This window comes from Nicotiana sylvestris, chromosome 11, assembly GCF_000393655.2.
Source record: "Nicotiana sylvestris chromosome 11, ASM39365v2, whole genome shotgun sequence".
NCBI classification, from domain to species: Eukaryota; Viridiplantae; Streptophyta; class Magnoliopsida; order Solanales; family Solanaceae; genus Nicotiana; species Nicotiana sylvestris.
In genome coordinates this window covers 123,656,212-123,674,248 of record NC_091067.1, presented here as the reverse complement: position 1 = coordinate 123,674,248, position 18,037 = coordinate 123,656,212, and the positions used below count along the sequence as shown (strand labels likewise).

General features: G+C 35.0%; 1 protein-coding gene across 1 annotated transcript; it reads right to left on the bottom strand.

Annotated features, from left to right (window-relative positions):
• Positions 1-5,129: 5,129 nt before the first annotated feature.
• LOC138881598 (uncharacterized) lies at positions 5,130-6,650 on the bottom strand. Its single transcript, XM_070161835.1, has 3 exons — positions 6,595-6,650; positions 6,123-6,495; positions 5,130-5,609 (listed from the first exon to the last, which is right to left on the bottom strand). The coding sequence occupies exons 1-3, from the start codon at positions 6,648-6,650 to the stop codon at positions 5,130-5,132; spliced, it is 909 nt and encodes a 302-aa protein (XP_070017936.1).
• Positions 6,651-18,037: the final 11,387 nt, after the last annotated feature.

The window sequence follows — 18,037 nt, the reverse complement described above, 5'->3', positions numbered from 1 at the left end:
CACTACAGGTATAAATTTTTTCTATGTTATATATATAGAAAAACTAGTTGATCTATTCACCCTCTTTATGAATATGCAGTGGAAGTTGAAACTAGTTGTGCTTTAATTGACACAACTCAAAAACTCTCTGATGATGTTGAATTGAATGAAGGTAGAGTTGAGAAAAACCTTCCAGAGAATACTCCAATGCTCCTCGACATTGGTTCATAATTGAATGAAGCTGTAAATGCTGATATTGACAAAGGGATACAGCCTGGGAAAACCACAGCGGAAGACAAACGTTCAAGGTATTCTATAGATCATGAATTTATTATATTTGATTGAAGTATATTTTTTACAGTTTGAAATTTTACATACTTTATTTTCTTTTTTATGTTTTTGAATGATTTTTCAGAAAGACTCGAGGCAGCTCAAAAAGAATTTGGTGAGCTTATGCAGCTATATGAAAAAGGATAAATACATATATTCACACTTGTTGCCTCACAGACAGGTGTGAAGTGTGTTGGTATTATTTTATTAAATTTATTCAGTATTATTTAGTTTTTTTTTTTGCATGAAGATACAGGATCTGTTGGAATGCAAACACCTTCTGTGTCGCAACACTTAGACCAGGTAGTTATATTATGCAATTCAATTACAAGCTGTTTTTTTGCCTAATGTGTGTTTTCTATCAGTTTTATTTATGTTTATATATTCCTTGCTTTTGCAGATCTCATCTGATGCATCGGAACTTCTTCCAAAACCTAAGAGAAGGAAGATTTCCAGTTCTCCTATGTGTCACACCAGTGATATCCCCAACTTCAATTTATGTTCATTTTCACTTGGTAGTATACAAGGGACTGATTCAAAAGGTAATTCTGTTGTTGTTGTTGTTGTTCGTGAAGAGACACAAGAACGTCATGAACATCAGGGAGTTGGTCAAGCATCTGCCATGATGGCTGTAGTTTTTTCCCCTGCTGCTGAACAACAGCAGTTAGTTGTGACGGAACAGCAGGAAGAGCAAGCAAAAGGAAAACCAGATAAAAATGGGAAAAAGATTTGCATGGAGAGTATTTGGTTGAGATCTCCTTATGTAGTTTATAAATAAATAAAAAAAGCAAAGGGGGCAAGATTGGAAAGTAGGAAAGAATACAAGAAGGTGTCCCTTCCATTATGTTAATCAAGACAGTGGATTGATCCAAAGATTTACAGAGTGGTTGGAGATGGATGCCAGTGAATATGATTCCAATCGATTCAGATTAGCTGGATTTGATATTGCAAAATCATTCTTTACCGAGCTTATGGATCCTGACTCTGATCTTGCGGATGAAGTAAGTTATTAAGTTTGTTTTTTGAATTGGTTTTCAACTGTATTTCCCAAAACTTCAGCTTATTTTTTATAGTAAATTTTTTGCACTGTAATTTGGAAAACTTCAGCTTTATTCATAGTAAACTGCTGAAGTTTTTAGCTTATTTGCTAAAACTTCAGCCTAACACTTTAAACTGAATATGCTTAAGTTTTTGTCATGCTGTTTGTAATTTTGTAATGCGTTTTTTCTAAACTTCATAGTGGTAATTTAACATGTTATCATTTATTGTTGTTCATTTGCAGCATATTGATGTGGGCATATATTACTTGCACAAAAAATATTGCTATCACCTTCCACATTATCCAAAATCAAGATGTGCAGTAACAGATTTACTTTTTGATCAGTATATGACTAAGCTGGATGGTATTCATCCTTCAGAAGAAACAATGAAGATAATTAACAAAAGGAAGCAAAAGAGAATGCAGGATCAAAAAAAGAGCAAATCAAAGAGAAAGAGGATATCCAAACAACAGGCTGAAGAAGAAGAAGCGGTTATTCAGCCACTTACGAACTTTAGTTGGTTTGAGGAAGAATCAACGAATGAAAAGGTGGCCAACTACGTAAAAGGCCTCAACCTTTCCTATTGTATCTCATGGGCATCTGCTAGAAAAGTATTCTTTCAATTTCTACTTAAGCCAAGGACTGGCCAGACATTTACGCACTACTTTTTTGGAATTTTGGACTTTAAAGATAAAATTATATATATGTATGATTCCATGGGCAGTGTAACATACGATCGAGTGCTTGAACATGTCAAAATTTATGCCCGGTTGATCCCACACTGTCTCAAATGCTTGGATTTTGGGGCACACAATAAATTTTATGGGGAAAGTCCTGTGAAAAAATTTCAAATTATGTGGATGAAAACACCGCAACAGACTAACAAGTACGTGTTTCGCATATGTTTTGCCATGTATCTTATATTTATTATTTTTTGCCCTTGTGTTAACTATTCTTCAATTTCTTTTTCATGTGTTTTTTGTAGTATTGATTGTGGTATATTTGCTACTAAGTTTATTGATATGCGGTTGAAGAAAGAAGATGTCTTCAATTTCGATCAAAGTCAGTTATTGACATTCAAGAGAGAATTGGTTGTCAATCTTTGGGCTCATGGAAAATGTTGGCTAAGACATGCTTATTGGGTGTAGCAGGGAGTTCGTGGGAAATAAAGATAGTGAAGGAGAAGTCGAAATACTTCATATGTGAAGGAGAGTGGCTAGATCAAAAACTCGAGCTCCAGGACAATTTGCTCTTTTTACTAGTTGATAAATTTAACTTTTAGGAAAAAGTGCAAATTTCCTGGGGCTCGAGTTTTTGATGTGGCCACTCTCCGTCACATATGAAGTATTCTGGACTTCTCCTTCACTATCTTTGCTTGCCACGAATTCCCAGATGCACACCAGTAAGCATGTCTTTGGCCAATATTTTCTTATTTTTTCTTATGAAAGAAGACGGTAGTTGCTAAAAAAATTATAGTACTAAACTTCGTCAACCTGTGTCAGGTGCTTGTATTGCCGCTTCTGTGAATCAGTTGAAGACATAGTGAAGGTTCATGGAATATGATTAAGAAAACCAAGAAGAGCAACTAGGATATGACTATGGAGAATATGAAGACACTCTGTGAATTTTTTGAATAGAGAATAACTTGTAAACAAAAAAACTATTTTTTTCTTTTTTTTCAAGAATGTAAGTGAAAACAAAATTGGATTTTGTGAATATACATTATTTTGTGTGAATTATGTGACTTGGATTGATTCAAATATGTTTTTGTGTTTTTCCATGAATTTCAAGTATATTTTTGTTGAAATTCAGCATGCTAAACTTGAGCATGAAGTAAATAACTTTTGTTTTTTAAGCTGAAGTTTTGGTTAAAAGTCATAACAAAAGTGTCAAATGTACGACAAAAACTTCAGCTCATCAGTAAATACACTAAATAACTTCAGTTGTTTCTGCGTAAGTTATTTGAAAAAGCTTTACGACAAAAATTATCGATTCCAGGAAAATAACATCAGCTTATCAAGTGCTGAAGTTTTTAGAAATGTACTAGATAACTTCAGCACATTGGGCTGAAGTTATTAAAAAACCTTTACGACAAAACTATTGAATCCACGATGAAAAAATTCAGCTTATGATGTGCTGAAGTTTTTAGAAATGAACTAAATAACTTCAGCACATTGGGCTGAAGATTTTGAAAAGCTTATGACAAAAACTTCAACATGTTTTGGTATTTTTTTAAGTTGATACTTATCTTTTTTGTATTTACTATCTACTTTTTGTCTTTTGTCGCCTATTTCATCTTTCATTTACATTGTTTGACTATATAGTAAATGATCCGAAAAGATATTTTTAAGGCTGAAGTTATTTTTTTAGTATAGAAAAACTGTGGGCTTTATTAGGGCTGAAGATACATTTATTATTGCATTTACCACATACTTGTTTTTACCACCTACTTATCTTGTTTCATTCATTTTCTCTGAACGTAAAACAGTAAAAACATCTGAAAAGTTACTTTTACATTTATAGATATTAAATTGATTAGGTGAACTCTTTGTCTATATTAACAATCTCTTCACTTGAAAATTTAATAGTCATTCATAGACTTCCATCATATTTCTTTAAATATATATTCATCCTTAGTCTTTCAGCTTTTGTTAAAGAAAAAATATCTGGTGCAAGCAGAAGTAGGAAGCCTAATATGGATGAAATTATGCAGAAGTGGGAGAGTTTGAAGTGTGAGTGGTACACTAACAAACCGATGGCTAATCTTATGCTTTTGTGGGATCAAATAAAGGTTGATTGGGAGAGAATCAGACCAAAGCTCTTTGCCAATGAATCATTCCAGAACAGGCTTAACCTGGAACGTAGTTGTGGAGGTTATTCAACCTCGTTCGACAAGGTTGTGCAACAGTTTGATAGTTTTCAGTTTCCTAGCTGGAACGACTATTCCAAGATGCAAAACAACCTGAAGACTCTTCTTCCTCTTATGTACAGGGTAATCGTCGAACAAAGTCAACTGCGTGATGAATTCAACAAGTTGAAGATTGATCTTCTTGGATTCAATGGTCTTTTGCCCGACTACCCTATAGTTATCTCTGATACTGATGATGATGAGATATTTAGAGAAATTGAGGAGTACTGTGATGATAATGATGATGGTGATGATTGTTAGTGTTTGTAATCCCTTTTTTATGTTTTAATGCTATGCTTTTTTGTTTACTTCAGCCCATAGAGCTGAAGTTTTAGGTTCATTTTGTATAACTTCAGCCCAGAGAGCTGAAGTTTTGTTTGTACTTTGTTTGTTATTCTCATCTCTTTTTATATCAATGTAATTGTCATCCTCTTTATTCTTAGCTTTCTATTGCATTATCCATGTTATTTGTTGGTATTTGCTTTATATTTCTTAGTTGCAGTATGGTTCTTAGTTTTTATTAAGTTCTTTTTCTATAACTTCACCTTAGAGATGTTACAGCTTTTGTTTGTACATGTTTTTTTTGTGTGTTGTACGTGTATGTGTGTGTATGTGTGAGTGTGTGTTTGTGTGTGTGTGTGTTTGTTTGTTTAAGGATATGTATTTCACATACTGTAAGCTGATGTTTCGTAGAAGTCATTGTGTACTTTTTAAAAATGCAACCAAACATGTAAGCCTACGCAAGAAAAATGAGTGATTTGTACTTTAGCAGTATATAAAATAGTCCAAGAGCTTATTTTTTATATTCCTATGAAAAGAATCACATTTCAATTATGTCATACAATAAAGAAAGTCTAAATTCAGACAAAGGATTATTGAAGGTTGGAGTATTTTTCAATGTGTTTCTTGGAATATGGATGAGGTGCTGGAGAAGGCAAGCAAGTTGTTCTGTTATGCCCAGCTTGTTTACATCGACTGCATTTGGTAGACTTGAATGGTACTGATTCAGTCGCGGGTATATGCCTCTTCTTTTGTCTTCTTCCTTGTAAAATCTCCACATCGGGAGGTTTCGTGATCTCAGATTGTACATTTTGTGGTATATCCCATGATTTTTGATCTCCCACAGTATTCACATGTCCTTCATATGTTTTCAACCATGTTTCCCTTGAATACCAATTTGAGCAGTAATTAGATTTCTGCAAATATCTCTTATTTATAGCAGCAATTGCATGTGGACAGGGCAATTCATCAAGTTGGAATTCCAAGCAGTCACAAGTTCTCTTCTTTAAGTCCACAATGAATTCGATTCCTTCACTATTTATTCTAAACAACATTGAGTCAAGGTTGAACACCTAACAAGGAATAAAAAATTAAGAAAAACTATATTAGTATATTTTTGCTTCAAAAAGAAAAAGTATGAAATTTTTTAAATATAAGCAGTGAATCACTGCAACAGATATAAAAAGTTGAAGTTAATAAATATACTCACAAATATTTTGCAAGCCAAGTCCATCTTCTTAGTCATCTCTTCTTCTGCCCATATTGATACTCTCTGAAAAGTTTCATTTGCCTTTTTTCTCCGTTCGTAAAACCACTCTCCCAATTTTTCTTGGATGAAATCTAACATTCTTAAAATAGGCATTTCTCTCCCTTTTAGTAAAATGGAATTCATTGATTCTACCATGTTTGTTGTTAGCATAGCATATCATAACGTAGTCGTGGGAACTATGATCGAGCCCATCTCTCGGGGGCTCTTCCATTATGTAATTGTATGTTTTCTTGTCAATACTTTTGAGTTCGGATATTAACTGATTAAAATCTTTACGTTTGTATGACCTTGCAGCACTTTGAAAAAGATTTATTACCGTGACTTTTGCATGTCTTTGCTTTAAATTTTTCTCAAAGTGATAGAGGCAGATACCATGGTGAGCTTCAGGAAAAACTTTTCTAATCTCATTTGCGATAGATTGGTTTATATCTGACAAGAAAACTAGTTCACGGCGGACTTGAATTACTTTTCTCATTTCCCCGAAGAACCAAATGTATGCCTCATTATTTTCTGAATCTGCTACACCAAAACATAGGGGAAAGATTTGATTATTTGCATCCTTTGATACAACAACAAATAGAACACCACGATATTTTGACTTTAAAAACGGTGCATCTACTGCAATAACGGGTCTACAGTAGGACCAACCAGCTACTGATGCCACAGGAGCAAAGAACATGTAAGCAAATCTGTACAGTGAAATACAAAAAAACAAATCATAAGGTGTGAAGTTTTTCAAATAGGAACATTTGAAACTTCAGGCTGATGGTTAGTATTGTTTTGCTTACCTATTCTGCGCATCTCTTTTAATGCTTGTGTATGTTCCTGGGTTTTTGCCCACCATCATGTGTAGGTATGAAGGAAGAATCTAGTAGTTCTCTTCAGGTATTCCCCTTATGCAAGCAACAACTTTTTGAATAGATGCCATGCCTTATGATAACCAATGTCAATTCCAAATTTCTTTTTCATTTCATTTTCTACAAACGCTGGTGTAACCTCTATCTTTTTGTCTCGAACATGTTCTATAATTTGTGCACTTATAAAATTTGATGTAGTATGTTTCTGATCTGATTTTCTTGCATCAACCGAGCATTCATGGATGTTATGTGATGACCCAAAGGGTCATCACCGTAATTCTTCCTTGTTCCATGCTTCCGAGGCCTTGAAAACCTCGCTTTTAGTTGCCTCGATATTTCGTGCACAGTCCGGGCGCGTAGCCAGAAAGCTTTTATGTTAGAATATGTGAATTTTGTGAAAAATTGTTTTCTGAAATTAATTAAGGAAAATGAAGAAGAAAATTGATTAGAAAACTGTGGTATCGGGCTAGTATTTTGGTTCCGATGCCCAGTACGAGTCTTAAATATGTTTTAAGCACTCTCTGTAATGTTTGGCTAAAAACGGACGTCATATGACGTGTTTCGGACTTAAAATGGGAAATTTGAGTTTTTATGAAAGTTGAAAGAAAACCATGTATTTTGAGGCTTGATCCTATGTATATGATGTTATCTTGGCGATTTGACCGCACGAGTAAGTACGTAAGATGTTTTAAGGTTGTGAGCATGTTCGGTTTGGAGCCCCGAGGCCTTGGGTGAGTTTCGAGTGGGGCCCGGGAGGGTCTTAGAATTTAAAAGTGCAGGTTCAGGTGTTGCAGGCCCAGTGCGGACGCGGTCATTTCCGCACGGTCCGCACTGGCAGCCACGCGGCCGCAGTTCTTTTCTGTGCGGTCTGCGTGGTGGAGTTCTGAGGGTCGGTAGTTCAGGTCGACCAGCGTGGCCGCGCACCAAATCAGTGTGGTCCGCGTTGGGTGGGTTCAGAGAGAGCCCACTACTTCCCTCCCTTGGCGGGGCCGCGGACATTTCCGCACGGTCCGCGCTGGCAGTCACGCGATCGCGGTACATTTCTGCGCGGTCCGCGCCAGCTCCCTAGCAAAATATATAAAAATCGGGATTTTCAGTCATTTTTCCACTTTTCAAAAACCCAAAACCTAAGAGGCGATTTTCCAAACAACTTTTCTTCTTCAAAACGATTGGTAAGTGATTTCTAACTCATTTTCTTCACTTCTTAACATCTTTTAACATGATTTCAACTTCAAAACAAAGATTTTCATGGGGGAAATTGGGTGCTTTGGGTAGAACCTAGGTTTTCTACAAATTGAGGAGTTGGACCTCAATTTGAGGTCCGATTTCTAAACAAATCATATATTTGGATTCGTGGGAGAATGGGTAACCGGGTTTTGGTCCGAACCTTGAGTTTCGACCACGTGGGTCCGGGGGTGTTTTTGACCTTTTTGGGGAAAACCATGTAAAAATTATTTTCATGCATTGGGATTGATCCATTTAGTAATTATTAATGTGATTGAGTAACTTATGACTAGATTCGAGCGGATTGGTGGTGGAATCAAGAGGTAAAGCTATACTAGAAGCATGAGTTGAGTTTGGAGCATTCGAGGTAAGTGTTTGTTCTAACTTTGGCTTGAGGGAATAGGATTAGGATGTTATTTTCTACTTGCTAATGTGGAGTACGGTGTATAGGCATGGTGACGGTTATCTATGCACCGGAGTCTAGCATGACCGTGAGTCTTAATTGCATTTAATTCGAATAATGTCGCACAATCTCCTTGTTTATTTGATGAGTTTCATATAATGTGAACGGTTGAGGTAAAATTGTGATTAGTGTACTTTTGGAGCGTTAGCTCGAACATGAATGTGTTAGTTGAGAAAGAAGGGAGTTAAAAAGAGAATGTGTTGTGAGTACTCCCTTGCCGGGATGTGTAGACTGATATATATATTCTCCCTTGTCGGGATATTTTGGGCTGTTAGCTGTACCCTTGCCGGGTTAAAGGTATTGAGTTGTTATTCTCCCCTGAAGGGGTCTACTATATGAAGTCAGATATTATGAACTATATTATGGGATCGTGTGGCACGCCGTCCACTTATATATGATATTATGGGATCGTGTGGCACGTCGTCCACTTATATATGATATTATGGGATCGTGTGGCACGCCGTCCACTTATATATGATATTATGGGATCGTGTGGCACGTCGTCCAATTATATATGATATTATGGGATCGTGTGGCACGCCGTCCACTTATATATGATATTATGGGATCGTGTGGCACGCCGTCCACTTATATATGATATTATGGGATGGTGTGGCACGTCGTCCACTTATATATGATATTATGGGATCGTGTGGCACGCCGTCTACTTATATATGATATTATGGGATCGTGTGGCACGTCGTCCACTATATATATAAGTGCATATATATATATTATGGAAATCGGAGTTTCTTCTGTTTATTTCCGATACTTCATTTTTATCTGTTACTCCCCGATAGCATGTCCCCTCCCAGCTTTACTTTGTATTATCTTGTTATTGTTTCTTGCACTTGTTATATATGTTTGTACAGGTTAATGGTGGTAGGTCCTGTCTAGCCTCGTCACTACTTCGCCGGGGTTAGGCCGGGCATTTACCAGCACATGGGGTTGGTTGTGCTGAAACTACACTCTGTGCATTTTTGTGCACAGATCAGGGAGCAGCTTTCGGACCGCAGCAGTAGGACTTTTGGGAGCTATCTTCAGCCCAGGGACTCTCGAGGTAGCCTAGCTGGCGTTCGCAGGCCGAAGTCCCTTTCCATGTTTTTCGTTTGTTTATCTTGTATCAGACAAATATGATGTATTTTCCTTTCAGACATTGTTTGTAGCATTCTTTAGTTGTCCGTGAGCTAGTGACAACCAAACTCTGGGTAGCATTTTGGTTCAAACTTCCGCATTTTCGGTTTTCAGTTGTTTTAAATTTAAAGTCTTCTGCTTAGATTTTGTCTCGCTTATTATATTGTTGAAAGAAAGAAGGAAAGGTGTTTTAAACATTTGGCTTGCCTAGCTCCGATAGTAGGCGCCATCACGACTCTCGATGGTGGGAAATCCGGGTCATGACGTGTTATGATATTTTATCACCCTGAATAGTGTGGAATTTTTTATTCTGCTAACACGTACATTCCAACCACATTTGTCCACAATGCATTTCAGCTCATATCTCTTTGAACATGATCTAACAGCAGTGAATTCAACTTTCTAGTTTATCTCCAAGCTGCAGAAAAATTTAGTCATGTTTTGTTTGTTCTCAAAAATTGATCCAACTCTTACTTCGTCAGGCAACGCATTGTGCCTAAGTATTTTACATGGTGGAGATTCTTTCAGCTTTCTCCTTACTCTTTTTCTTAATTTCTGAGAAGCACAAGAACTTTCAGCAATTTCTTCAATTCTATATGATGTTATCGGTATAAGCTACATGCTTACTTCATCTTCGTTGTTACTGATCATTGGAGAAGGTAACAAAAAGCTTTGTTGGATTGTGTGTTGGTTGTCAATTTGCATTATTAGCTGTTTTTCCTTTTCTTGGTCGTCGACAAACTGGTATGAATTTATTGGAGGAGGGGTAATTGTTGCAGCATTATATATTCTGAAGCAGCTGTAATGTTAGAAGGTTGTTGCTCGTTGTCTACTTCCATTATTGGTTGTCCTACTTCATGTTGATAATCAACAAAAGGTTTTGAATCTATCTCATATGCAAGTGATTGTTTGAATGCTGCAGATTCTGAAGATTGTATTTTTTTCGATAATGAAATGGCAATTCTTGTAGGGTGAATCAGTTGTAAGCAAATGTATACAGGTACTGAGTTCTTCATCTGAAGTTACAAGCATTCATTTGCTTGTATTTAGTTTGATATCAAACCATACTTTTAGTGCATATCTGGTTGAATCAATATTTGCAACTTCACTAATTTTCTTCAGGAAAGTATTGAATGATATGTGCTTATTAAGTAGAACAAGTTTTGTATCATGATCCAAGTATTTGAAATCAGGAGTCAACTCCCATTGAAAGTTCTAACAATGCAAATCGAACTCATCCTGCAGATTCATGTTTAGTGGCAAGTATTAGGAAAGTGAACAGAAGATTTTTTAGGTTGTTTGTGCTGAACTTTTTACAAATGAACTAAATCACTTAGGCATCTTCTGCTGAAATTTTTGAAAAAAAATGTATGACATAATTAGTAAATGCTGCACAGAAAACTTCAGCTTATTAAGTGCAGAAGTTTTTAGAAATAAGCTTAATAACTTCATCATATCAACTAAAGTTTTTTTGAAAAAGCTGTATGACAGGGATTCATGAATGTAGGGAAAACAACTTCAGCTCATTAGGTGCTGAAGATTTTAGAAATGAACTAAAGAACTTCAACACATTAGGCTGAAGTTTTAGCAAATGAATTCAACAAACTTGAACATGTTTCAGCATTAATTGCATAGTATACAAGAGTAACCTGCACAATTAAAATAGTAATTATATTGCTTTGGGGGTATGTGTTCGTGTAATAATTACATTCCTATCACATTCATGCACGCTTTTCATTAGACAACGTTTAAAATTCCTCTTTGCCTTTTCATATACCATGCATGAGTTTTTTTCCCTATATAAGCACGCTATTCCTTGTGAGTTTATTCACTCAAACACATATATTTTAGCAGACATAAAATACAAAAAGGAGAAAAATGGATGATGTCATCAGGCAAATAGTGGAAGAAATCAAGCAAGACATTTATAGAGGCTTTTGAGCTGAAACTGGATGAGCTCATACACAAATACGACAGGGAGCTGGAAGAAATTAACAACAAGCTTGATACGCTTGGGATGTATGCAAGATTTGATAATCTTGTTGATGAAGATGCTCGTCCATCTGGTAGTGACGACGATGATGATGATGATGATATGGACGATTAGTTTTTCTTTTTGTTATTTATGTTTATTTTGTTATTTATATAATTTAATTTATCCTTTTTGATGTTTAATGAAATATTCAGTTTATTTTTAAGTTTTTTCTATTTTTTTTAATATTAATTCTATTCAAAGTCGAAAAATAGCAGAGGAAATGAACTATATAACTTCAACAGGAATTAACAAAAACTAATCCGAATATTAAGCATTTTTTGGTATGAAGTTTTTTCAAAAAATCATAATAAAATACACAGTACAATATTCTCATCTTACGCATTGCCTCCATGACCTCATCGACCTCAATGTCCCTACAATAACTTAATTCATGGGGACTGTCGGCATTCCTCAATTCATCCAATACAATATCATGATCCCCTTTTTCATTTAGAAGTTTATGAAAGTAGGTCTGTCATCTCCTCTTAATCTGGTCAGCCCCCATCAATACTTTGCCGTCATCATCTTTTATGCACCTCACTTGGTCTAGATCCTGAGCCATCCTCTCTCTCACCTTAGCGAGTCTGAATAACTTCTTCTCCCCGCCTTTTTCCCTAGTTCCTCATATAGACGAGCAAAAGTTGTCGTCTTAGCCTCCGTTACTGTCAGCATACAAAATATTATATGAAAAATATTTTACATATTCCTGAAAACATAAGCATTTTTTGGTATGAAGTTTTTCCAAAAAATGATAATAAAATATATAGTGCGGGAGGAAAACTTCAGCTCCATTAGCCAAAGTTTTTACAGATTAACTAAAGAACTTCAGCACATGTGCTGAAGTTTTTTGTGCAATATGAAATTTTAATTTATGTTTTATTTTTTACCCAGTGTAGGAGGAAAACTTCAGCTCCTCCGGCTGAAGTTTTTACATATTAACTAAAAAACTTCAGCACCTATGCCGAAGTTTTTTGTGCAATATGAAATTTTAATTGATGTTTTTTTTTACCCAGTGTAATAGGAAAACTTCAGCTTCTTCTGCTGAAGTTTGTAAATATTAACTAAAAAACTTCAGCACATATACCGAAATGTTTTGTGCAATGTGAAATTTTAATTCATGTTTTATTTTTTTTACCCAATGTAATAGGAAAACTTCAGCTCCTCCTGCTGAAGTTTTTAAATATTAACTAAAAAAAATTCGGCACCTATGCCGATGTTTTTTGTGCATAGGTGTTTTAAATATTAAAATACTCATATAATATTTTAATATAATTTTTTCTTCGTTGTGTTATTTGCTAGCTCATTTTGCTGAATTTTTTAGATATGAACCAACTAACTTCAGCTTGTTTCAGCATATTTGTCGGATTAGAATGTCAGAATTCATCGTCAAATAGATTTAGAATGAAAATTCAGCATATCAGTGAAGTTCGTCAAACAACTTCAATCAATCAATTAGAAAACATGCAATTCACAAACTATTTTGAATTCTGAAGATGAATTTGAATACTTACAATGTATTTTGTAATTTTGAATTTGGAATTTGAATCTGGTTCAAATCTGGTTTGCGAGAGGCGATCTCAGGAGAGACGGACTGATGGAGGAGATATGGAGAAGATCTAGAATTTGATTCTGAGTATGCTTGATGCATCTTTTATATGTTTTGGAAGGGGTATAATGGCCATATTATTATGGATTTTTTGTTAGTTGGTTACAAATTAATAATTTTTAAAAATAGAGTATAAGTTAAAAGGTAGCATAAAAATAGGGTACGAGTGCAAATAGCCCATTTTTAAATATGCATAGAGTCGCCAAAGTAGTTGTTTGCTATTCGCACGCCCCACCCCTATTTCTGAGGGGAAAAGACAAGACTACCTATAAAAGTAAAACTATTTACTCTCCCCTACCCATTAAAGAATTCTACCCACTAAATAATTACAACTCCTACCCATTTAATAAATAAACAACAATAACAAAATAACTACCCACACTTTTAATGCCCTACGTATAAAAACGCAGAAGCTGCTCAAAATTTCAGAAAATTAGCGCACAAATGTGGAAAAACGCAGAAGCTCTTCAAAATTTCAGAAAATTAGCGCACAAAATTGAGATTTCCACTGATCGAAGAGCAGTAAGTGTGAAAAAACAGATCGAAGATGCCGATTCGGATTTTAATTTCGCTGTTCTCTTCTGATTTTGATTTTGTTGTTGGTTTGATTTTGATTTCGGAGCTAAACTTCTGAATTTTAGCTGAAAAATCTAATCTAGGTTTGGAGATCTGGAGATCTAGAAGTTTGATTTCGCTGTTGTTTTGTTGAAATTTCGAACACTGTTGATTTCGAACACTGTTGAAATTTGCATTGTTCAGATTCAATTTTGGACATAAAAGTGATTATAACTTTAGAATCATGGAAAATATTCCAATTCTGCTGCAACATAGTGGAGAATGGGATGATAACAATAATTTCATAAATTTTCATGTTGATGCAATTCTAATAAAGACCTATTGGAAATTTGAACAACTTCTCAGAGAAATTGCAAAGCAACTGCAAAAGGACAGTAAAACAATAGTTATTCAGTATGCTATTGCTCAAAGATATCCACCAATTACAATTTGCAGCGATATGAGTGTTAGTGTTTATATGGAATTGAAAAAATCAAGTGCAGGGATGACAACACTTCCCCTGTGTGTGTCGTTTGCTAAAAACACTATAGCTGTATGCACCTCAAGTTTCGATGTTGCTCCAATTTCACCAGAAATTGCACAATTTGAAAGCACTGATATGATTACTACGTTTGATGTGCAAGAATGAGATGACGTCATTTTAGAACTTGATGATGCAAACATCATAACTGATCAATTTCATCAAAATGTTGAAAAAGGACAAATTTACGAAGACAAGAACCTGCTGGCTCTCGTTATGAAACAGTATGCTGTTAGAGAAAAATGTCAATATCGGGTTCATAAATCATGCCCAAGAAGGTTCGTCTGCATGTTTTCAAGTAAAAAAACTATGTGATACCTATATAGTATATAAGTATGCTAAATCAGTATACTATGAGAGTATGGAATTGTATTGGTTTGTCTGTGTTTTTTATCAGTGATACTGGTATGGTATATAAGTAGGCTATATCAGTATACTATGCGAGTATATAACTGTATTGGTTTGTCTTTGTTATTATCAGTAAAACATAATACCAATATAGTATATATGGATGCTAAATCAGTATACTATGTGAGTATAGAATTGTGTTGCTTTGTCTATATTTTTTATCAGCAAAATATGATACTGATACAGTATATAGTATATCAACAGAGTATACCATGTGAGTATATAATTGTACGGATTTTTGTGTGTGTTTTTTATCAATAAAACATTATACATAACTGTATTTGTATTATAAACAGGTAGATCCTTGAATGCGTGGATGAAAGATGCACTTGGAGACTTAAAGCATCAAGCCTGCGAGAATCAAATCTTTTCAAAGTGACAGATTTCAATTATGTCCACAATTGTTTAACTGATAAGAGATTTTGTTCACAAAAGCAAGTTGTCTCAGCTTTTGTTGTAGCTGTGGTACAAAATAAACTTGTTGACCCGAAAACCATATATACACCAACTGATATCCAGAGAGACATCCAAAAAGCATATGGTATGGACTTAAGCTACATGCAAGCATGGAGATCAAAAGAAAAAGCAATGCAATTATTGAGACGATCACCAAGTGAATCATACAAGAAAATGCCAACATATCTTTATATGTTAGAGTACGCTAACCCAGGATCAGTGACACGACTACACACTGAAGGAGATGGGAGCTTCTTGTATGCATTCATAGCTATATATGCATCGATTAGAGGATGGGTCTATTGTAGGCCAACAGTTGTAGTTGATGGAAGTTTTTTAAAGTCAACATATAGAGGGACTATACTCATGGCTTCCACGCAAGACGCAGAGGGTAAGAATACAATCCAATTACATTCAGTTAAAGAAACAAAAAATATTTTCAAATATTATATGATACCAGTATGGTATACAAGTATACCAACAGAGTATATAGTTGTTTTGCTACACACTTGCACGTACCTATAACTATACTACTATATGAAATACTAAATTAATATTTTGTGTACAATCCAATTACATTCAGTTAAAGAAACAAAAAAAATATATTCAAATATTATATGATACCAGTATGGTATACAAGTATACCAACAGAGTATATAGTTGTTTTGCTACACACCTACACCTACCTATGACTATACTACTACATGAAATGCTAAATTAATATAGTGTGTTGTAATTGATATTTTGTTCTTTGGGTTTACAGGACAAATTCTACCCCTCGCATATGCAATTGTTGATTCGGAAAATGATGCATCGTGGGAATGGTTCTTCATGCAGTTGAGAGAAACCTATGGACAAAGAGAGGGAATGTGCATTGTATCAGACATGCATGATGCTATATGGAAAGCAACTTCAATTGTCTATCCAGAAGTCCCTCATTGTGCATGTATGTTCCATCTGTGGAACAACATAAAGACAAACTTCAGGAAGAGCCAAAAACAAATCAAAGAAGTATATTTTGCTTTAGCAAGAGCATACATTGTTGAAGAATTCAACAGGCATATGGCAGAGTTAGAAGCTATTGATAGTAGAGTGAAAACATACCTGATGGATATTGGATATGATAAATAGTCCCAGGCGCATTCCAAGGCAAATAGAACCATGACCATGACATCGAATATTGCGGAATCAGTAAATGCAGCAAACAAGTACGCAAGAGACCTCCCAGTAGTGAATTTGCTTGACTTTATGACAACATTGATTCAAAAATGGAATTACACCAATCGGAAGGATGCAGTGGAATCATTTATGAAGATTGGTGCAAAGTATGAAAAAATATTGGCAGATAATACTATCTTATCACAGACGATGACGGTATGCATTTTCAAAATCATAAAAACACTGCATGTACTGTATTTTTACTTTTTTACCTTAGTGATTTCACTAAACAACTGAATATTGTTATTTAAAAAATACTATTACTTCATATAGCTAATGACTTTTCTTAATTAAAATTATACTAGGTGTTGCCATCAACTGAATTCTTACATTTAGTAATTGATGGCCAAACAAGAAATGTGGTGCGCCTACATGAAAGAAACTGTAGTTGTGGGAGGTTTCAGCTAGACGATATTCCATGTCCACATGCAATGGCACTTATACAAAAATTCCATATGGATTCATACAAGTATTGCTCGGATTACTACAGCATAGACTACTTGCTGAAAACATATGAGATACCAGTAAATCCATTGCCTGATGAAACAACGTGGCAAATTTCAGAACATATCTCTTCGCAGGTGGTACTGCCACCAAAAGGAAAAATCAAACCAGGAAGACCTAAAAAGAAGAGAGGCATAGGAGGCTGGGAAGGAAATACAGTTACATGTGCACTATGCGGGACAAAAGGACACAACCGGAGAACATGCCGAAATATTCCAAAGAGAGATTGATATAATGCTTCAATATTTTTATACAACTCATATATTGTAGAATCATAGCATTTGAATAGCAAAAAATAAAATGCATTTCTTGCACTGGACATATATTTGGTATGATGATTCTTTGCGAAATTACTTTTTGGCAACAAATTTATATGGCTACTTGTATTTTCAATAAGAATCTGTTTATTTTCTATTTTAGTATATAAAAGTGGGATGCATTTACATCTAGTTGTTGCAGGAAAAAAGATGCTAAAATATATTTGTGATACCCAAGTGGTATATCTGTATACCTTATTGGTATATCTGTATACCTTATTAGTATCAAAATATGTGCAGAAATAGAAGTAGTGCACGCTTTGCAGCTCATGTCTGTATTGAACTATAACAAATTGGAAGTCATTTACATGCAGTTATTTGTGCATCATCAGGTACATTAATACAAGGTGATACCCAATGTTATATTTGTATACCTCGCTGGTATATAGTGGTATTGCACTAATATGGATAAAACAAAATATGCGCAGAAATATAAATGGTGCACCAAATACAACGTGATACCTAAAATGCGCACACTTTGCAACTCATGTCAGTACTTACATCTAGTTGCTGCAGGAAAAAAGATGAGTCAAATATAACGTGATACCCAAATGGTATATCATTATAACTGATTGGTATATAGTTCTACTATACTAATACAACATTTATGCTAAAACTACAGATGAACATTAAAGCTTAGACCATCATCACATTCGAAAGCAGATAATTAACTTCTGTCACAACTACTTTGTATGTTGCTGGAAGTGTTCACTTCATCTACCCCTAATTTTCACTTGCTGAATCCATTAAACCTTACCCTATGGCAAAGGAATGGACCTCGGCATCCTAATAAACCAACAACTTTATGGAAGAAGCCTAAGAAAAGCCTAATAAAACAAGCTGAAATCAGAAACAAAATCAGCAAATTTTCAGCATCAAGAGACATAACTATACTGATAACCCCCATGTACTT

Bases quoted from the DNA above. Each gene is read 5' to 3' on its own strand.
- LOC138881598 (XM_070161835.1), bottom strand. From the start codon at position 6,650: ATGGTGGGCAAAAACCCAGGAACATACACAAGCATTAAAAGAGATGCG. The intron at 6,496-6,594 runs GTAAGCAAAACA...TTCACTGTACAG, and splicing joins AAAAGAGATGCGCAGAATAG to ATTTGCTTACATGTTCTTTG. The intron at 5,610-6,122 runs GTAATAAATCTT...ATTCCTTGTTAG, and splicing joins AAAGACATGCAAAAGTCACG to GTGTTCAACCTTGACTCAAT.